General features: G+C 36.0%; 2 protein-coding genes across 2 annotated transcripts; both read left to right on the top strand.

The window, feature by feature from the left end:
• Nucleotides 1-117: 117 nt before the first annotated feature.
• LOC124418541 lies at nucleotides 118-7,168 on the top strand. The gene is made up of 2 exons (XM_046945178.1): nucleotides 118-408; nucleotides 5,980-7,168. Exon 2 carries the CDS (start codon nucleotides 5,988-5,990, stop codon nucleotides 6,852-6,854), a length of 867 nt encoding a protein of 288 aa, XP_046801134.1. The 5' UTR covers nucleotides 118-408; nucleotides 5,980-5,987; the 3' UTR covers nucleotides 6,855-7,168.
• Nucleotides 650-5,983, top strand: LOC111677110. Its single transcript, XM_023438173.2, has 3 exons — nucleotides 650-3,602; nucleotides 5,166-5,706; nucleotides 5,980-5,983. The coding sequence occupies exons 1-3, from the start codon at nucleotides 650-652 to the stop codon at nucleotides 5,981-5,983; spliced, it is 3,498 nt and encodes a 1,165-aa protein (XP_023293941.2).
• Nucleotides 7,169-7,180: the final 12 nt, after the last annotated feature.

The raw sequence follows: 7,180 nt of genomic DNA, 5'->3' as shown, positions 1-7,180 counted from the left end.
AGTTTAAAGATCATTGTAAATAAATCTTCTATAATAAATATTAAACAATAACAAACAGAATAGCAAAATTACTGTAAATTACTTGTTTTTATTTCGGTAAAAATAAATACTAATAATCTTAGCGAAAATTAACAAGAACGTAATTTTTTACCAAAATATAAATTTTAATGAGTGAAATTATTTTATAGAATTCGTCTACACCAGTGATTTACTAATTAACAACAAATAAAATAGAATCTACATTCTTTAACAGAGGTTGTAACAAATTGAATAGTAAACAATCGAAGTGATTCATAGCTAAAAATTTATCGTGTAAAATCTCAAGCCCCCACCGATTCCTCGTTTGGTTTCCAGAACAACAATAAGCATCTACAATATCCTATACGCGTTAACAATTTCCAATATCTGGTAAATACATTTTCAGTTTCTTTTTTATCATCCAAAATCCATTTAGCGTTTCATATCATCTCGTACTATACATATCCACATCATCCACTAGTATATGAAGGTAGAATAGCATTCCAGTAGTAAACTTTCTAATTGTTCAGATAACAACTTCAAGATAGCATATATTCATAATAGCATATATTCATAATAGCATATATTTTCTTTATTTGGTTAACGTTGTGTAGTTATATTGAAAAGTAGCATGTCCTATTTACAACAATATATTAGGGCTACTGATGGCCTTGTACGTTTCGATGCAGAACTCGATGAGTCAAATATTTCTGCATCTTCTATTTATTCCCTGGAAGTGCATCGCGACGAAATGAAATCTATTTGGGAAGGTGTTAAAAATATTTACCAGAAGTGTCTTGAAGAGCTTAATAAAAGAAAATCAACTGAAGATCCATCCAAATCACCCACAGCTGATGAAGAAACTATTTCTTCTCGCCATCAGACTGCATACACAACGTATGTTAGGTTCATTTCCCGTATAAACTCTCGAATTCAAGAAGTTAATGTTTCTAGACAAGAATCCCAGCCCGTGCGTAATATTGCCTCTGAGCCAATGTCAGCCCATTATATGAATCTTCCTCCTTGCGATACAGATGTCTTTAAGGGAGACTATGAGTCTTGGCCCACATTCAGAGATTTATTTACGGCTCTATATATGAATAATCCTCGACTCTCTAAGGTCCAAAAACTGTTTTATTTAAATAGAAATACTAGTGGCGAAGCCAAAGATATTGTAAAGAAATATCCACCAACAAACGAAGGATTTGAATTAGCTTGGCAAGGGCTTAAAGAACGTTTTGAAAATAAGAGAATGCTAGTCAATAGTCAACTTCGATTACTCTTAAATCTACCTCAAGTTTCTTCAGAATCATGCGAGGAAATAAAGAACTTACAGCGTCAAATAAATAGTTGTGTCTCCGCTCTAGAACTTTATAAAATTAACATAGAGAGTTGGGATTCCATATTCGTCTATATATGCTCGACTCGTCTTCCAGAAACAACTCTATCCCTTTGGGAACAATCCTTGACTAATAGAACTGAAATTCCAAAATGGTCTCTAATGAATGATTTCTTAACGAATCGCTTCCAAACTCTTGAAACAGTATCTGATGTTAAAGGCCTTCATATAGGTAGGGAAAATACTAGAAAAATTAAGAATAACCACATTAACGTTTCTCCTCATGAAATTGCTCCATGTCGTCTCTGCCTTACTAGTCAACACACCATTCGATATTGCCCTAAATTTCTTCAAATGAACTACGATGAACGATTTGCTTGTGTTAAACAATTAGATTTGTGTATAAATTGCTTTTCAAAACAGCACCGCATAAAAGATTGCACTAGCAGTTTCAACTGTCGTACGTGTCATAAGAGGCACAATAGTCTACTTCACAAAGATACTGAAAATTATAACTTGGTCCCAACAACCGCCACTCTTCCTCAGGAAACCTCAGAAACAGCAACTCCTTCAAATGTGAGATCATGCTTTTCGTCAAACTCTAAATCAGTACTTCTCGCAACTGCCATGACTCAGATTCATCATAATGGAGTACAATTTCCAGCTAAAGCGTTATTCGACTCTGGTTCCGAAGGAACTTTCATTTCCGAACGTTTGTTTAAACGTATTGGTCTTCCTTTCCGATCTGTTAGCGCTGAAATTAGTGGTTTAAATGGTACAATATCGGGAAGGTCAAGCAAATTGTGTACAATTGTACTAAGTTCCAATGGTTATAGCGACAGTAAGATCGAAGTAGAAGCTCTTGTTCTTAAAGAACTTTCAGGAAATCTTCCTAGTAGTTACGTTGACCCAAATATTATTTCCAAAATCCCTAAATTAACTCTGGCTGATCCCAAATTTTATGAACATTCGCAAATAGACATACTGATTGGAGAAGATGTGATTGACAAGTTTGAATTAGGTGGATTCCAAAAAAATATCTTCGGACGTTTAAAAGCGAAAGAGACTATTTTTGGGTGGGTAATATCGGGAAATTTGGAACAAGCTTCTTTGCCTTCGACTCGTATTATTACATGTGTTTCTAAAATTTCACTGGAAAAACAGCTAATGCGTTTTTGGGAGGTGGAGGATGTTCCTCAAAAACCAATCCTTTCCCAGGCTGATCAATTTTGTGAACGTTTTTATGTCCAGACAACACACCGTCATGAGAACGGACGTTATATAGTATCTCTTCCATTTAAAGAATCTATGTCGAATAATAAGCAAGGTTTGGGAAAGTCTAGAAGTATTGCCATGTCTCAATTTCTTCGCAATGAACAACGGCTCTATAAAAATCCAGCACATAAGTCTATTTATGATTCAGTTGTACTAGAGTATCTAGAACTTGGGCACATGGAAAAGATATCTCCTCCTTTAGGTGTTAATGGTTTTGAGAATTACTATCTTCCACATCACGCTGTCATTAAACCAGAGAGTTCCACTACTAAGGTTAGGGTTGTGTTTAATGCCTCATGTCCAACTTCCAATGGAATTTCGTTGAATGATATGTTACACTCTGGTCCAGTACTTCAAAATGATCTTATAATTCTTTTACTACAATGGAGATTTCATCGATATGTCTTTAACAGCGACATTGAAAAGATGTATCGACAAATACTTGTCAATGAAAATGATAGGCCGTTTCAAAGAATTATTTTTCGAAGTTCAATTAGCGATGAAATTCAGGATTATGAACTGAAGACAGTGACCTTTGGAGTCAACTGTGCACCGTATCTTGCCATTCGAACGTTAATCCAATTGGCATCTGATGTTAAAAATAGTCATCCTCTAGCTAGTGATATACTAAAAAACTGTATGTATGTCGATGACGCTCTTTATGGAGCTCCTGATATTCCCACAGCAATTCAGGCCAGGGACCAGTTAATCGAAGCTCTTAATGTGGCAGGATTTAACCTTCGTAAATGGACATCAAATTCTCCCGAAGTTCTTGAAGGTATTCCAAAAGCTGATCTTTTACAAGAAGACTTTTGTATATTTGAAGATACTAGTAATGCTAAAACGTTAGGTGTAAGATGGAACGCGAAATCTGACGTTTTCTATTTTTCTGCAAGAGCTTTATCCAATCGTGAAAATATTACGAAACGTCAAGTATTGTCTGAAATTTCAAAGCTGTTTGATCCTGCAGGTTGGCTTTCTCCGTTTATTATTTTGTCCAAAATTTTAATGAGAAAAGTTTGGGAATCCAAGTCTGAATGGGATGATTGTTTGTCTAACGACTGTCTTCATGATTGGAACTTATTTATCCAACATTATCCGGAAATAGAAACGATAAAAATTCCAAGATGGGTTTCCTTTTCCCCTAAATGCCAAATAGAAGTCCATGGTTTTTGCGACGCTTCTGAAAAGGCTTATGCAGCAGCTATTTATGTACGAGTTACAATTAATGAATCAGTATATGTCCACTTGTTAACTGCGAAATCCAAAGTCTCTCCAGTAAAATGCATTTCACTTCCGAGACTAGAATTATGTGGGGCCGTACTTATGTCAAACATTATTGAGTCTATTTTTCCTTCTTTAAAAATTCCCGAATATCGGCTTTTCAAATGGTCTGACTCGACTATAGTACTTTCTTGGCTACAAAAAACACCTAGTCATTGGAAAACATTTGTTGCGAATAGGGTGTCTAAGATTCTTCAGACCGTAGGATGTGACAACTGGCGTCATGTACCATCTCATTTCAATCCTGCAGATATTGCAACTCGGGGTTTATATCCACAGGAGTTAGCAAACAACAATCTTTGGTGGTACGGTCCAAATTGGTTACGACTTCCATGTAGTGAGTGGCCAAAAACTAATCTATACTATTGTGAAACTGAGGAAGAGATAAAACCAATTAAAGTAAATTTTTCGTACTTTTCAAACTATGAAGATGTTTTAGATCGTTTCTCGAAGTTCCCAAGTGCAATACGAACACTGTGTTATGTTTTTCGGTTTATTCATAGAACATTGCCAAGATATAGAAACTTCTTTCATTATGAATCTGAAATCATATCACCACAAGAAGTTGTACATACTCGAGATCGTCTTATTCAGATTGCTCAAAGGGTTGCTTATCCCAATGAATATAAGGCTATAGAAAATAATGAAAACATTTCTAAAACTAGTTCACTCCTTAACTTAAATCCATTTCTTGACTCCAAAAAACTGCTTCGTGTAAATGGTCGACTTGCTAACTCTCCATCACTATCCTATGACGAGAAATTTCCTGTGATTCTACCATACGACTGCAGATTTTCTAGACTACTGGTTAGCTTTACTCATTCTCTTTCTATCCATGGAGGAAACCTACTTGTCTTACGTCTTGTTCGAATGCAGTTTTGGATCCCTAAACTAAAAAATTTGATAAAAACAACTATACATAATTGTAAACAGTGTGTTCTCCATAAATGTAAACTCAGAACCCAAATTATGTCAGCATTACCTCCAGAGCGAACGGAATTGCAGCGTCCTTTTTACAATACAGGTCTCGATTTCGCAGGCCCCTTTGACTTGAAGAGTTTTACAGGTAGAGGTTGTCGATTAACTAAGGGATACGTTTGCGTATTTGTGTGTTTTGCCACAAAGGCTATACATCTAGAAGCTACAATGGATCTCTCAACACCATCATTCATGGCGGCATTTAATCGGTTTGTAGCTAGGCGCGGATTTCCATTGAAATTATTTTCTGACAATGGAACAACATTTATAGGTGCTTCTAGACAAATGGCGAAAGAATTCCTTATAGCATCTAGATCTGAACTTACAACCCACTTTACTATTCAAAATATTCAATGGCATTTCATACCACCAGGCTCTCCTCATATGGGTGGCCTATGGGAGGCGGGGGTTAAGAGTTTTAAGTCTCATTTTCGCAAAATAGCTGGTCCTTTTAAGTATACATTTGAAGAATTTTCCACTCTTCTCTCGAAAATTGAATCCTGTCTGAATTCGAGGCCAATTTCTCCAATGTCCGAAGATCCAATAGACCTTAATGCTTTAACTCCAGGACATTTTCTAATTGGCAGTCCTCTCCTTGCGCCTCCCGATCCTAAAATTGAAAATCAGCCAATTTCCATTGTAAACCGTTGGCAACGATTACGAGCGATACAGCAACAGTTTTGTCAACGTTGGAAAACTGAATACCTTAAGGAGCTTCACAAAAGAAACAAATGGAAAATACCACAGCGAAATATTTCTCTTGGGGATATGGTAGCTATTAAGGATGATAATATTTCTGTTAATGAATGGCGGTTAGGCCGAGTATCGAGGTTATATACAGGATTGGATGGAAAAGTTAGAGTTGCAGATGTCGTAACTCAGCGGGGAACTATAACTCGGCCAATAGTCAAACTTGTCATATTACCCATATAATTAATTTCTACATATTCATACATATATCTCTTTTTAGCATACCTTCCTTTCCTTATCTCCCCAATCTTTATTTATTATTCATCATCACCATCCCACACTTTCATTATAAACTTTACATTTGTCATTCAATACTAATAAATTCTGTTTCGCAGGTAAAAACATGTCAAACCGCAATTCCAGAGATGTCGGACTTCATAGAAATTCAACCCATCATATTTTGTATAAATGTAGGATATGCAAAAGACATCATCCGCTTCGGAAATGCCAATCATTCCTTAGAATGAATGTGGAGAACAGGCTTAGAGCGGTTTTATTGTTTGATTACTGTCCAAATTGTTTAGCTCATGAGCATTCTGGTAACACATGCGCACGTGACACTGGCTGTCATATTTGCTCTAAACGTCATCACACATTATTGCACTTTAATGAATCTCTTGGAAGCCATCGTAATCGCAACTCAACTAGTACATTATCTCGTGTACGAAGGCATGAAAGGATCCCAACCAACTATAGTCAGTTAACAACATCAAAGCCATCCATATCGTCCATTCTCTCACGACATGTAGTACCACTGTTGCCCACCTTAACAGTGGTTGTAGTCTCAGGAAACAACAAGCAGTCATCTAGAGCTCTCATTGATGCCTGCTCTCCATACAGCCGCATCGAAAGCCGTCTCGTAGACCAACTACGATTGAATACATATAAGCTGGAGAATGACGTTTATTGTCAGCTGACGCTAACTGCAAAAACGGATCCGCAAGTTCGATTAGCTGTAGATGCTAGAATCGTCTCAAAGTTACCCATTAAAACCCCAACAACATCTCTAAGTTATGAAGTTATCAAGAGATTCACTCACCTCATACTAGCGGATAACCAGTTTTATATATCCCAAGGAATATCTCTCGTGCTTGGAAATGACCTATACAGTAAAATAATCAAAACCGGTGTCATTCCAGGAGAACACGGTTTACCTATGGCTCAAGACACCATATTTGGATGGGTAGTGTCAGGATCATGTGCTAATTAAATCAGATGAGTTCACAACATTCTACATTATAGAAATACTAACCCATACGATTATTGTATAATAATTAGTAGTATATACAATGTATATTATACATATATATATATCAATACTTTAATATTCTTAAACTCAATGAAATTTTTTATATTAACTATACACTAACAGATGAATTTATATTAAACAAACAAATTTTGATTGCAGTCCTTGCAAGAGGGCCGGAAATGTCTACGTGAAAACCCCTAAATAATGAACTTTAACTTTAATATTGAAATATAGAGGGCGTTTTCTTATTATCCGTTGTACTAAAATGAATTACATACAATCGTAAT

This window comes from Lucilia cuprina, chromosome 2, assembly GCF_022045245.1.
Source record: "Lucilia cuprina isolate Lc7/37 chromosome 2, ASM2204524v1, whole genome shotgun sequence".
Classification (NCBI taxonomy): Eukaryota; Metazoa; Arthropoda; class Insecta; order Diptera; family Calliphoridae; genus Lucilia; species Lucilia cuprina.
The sequence above is the reverse complement of the archived record's forward strand: the minus strand, read 5'-3'. Positions and strand labels throughout refer to the sequence as shown.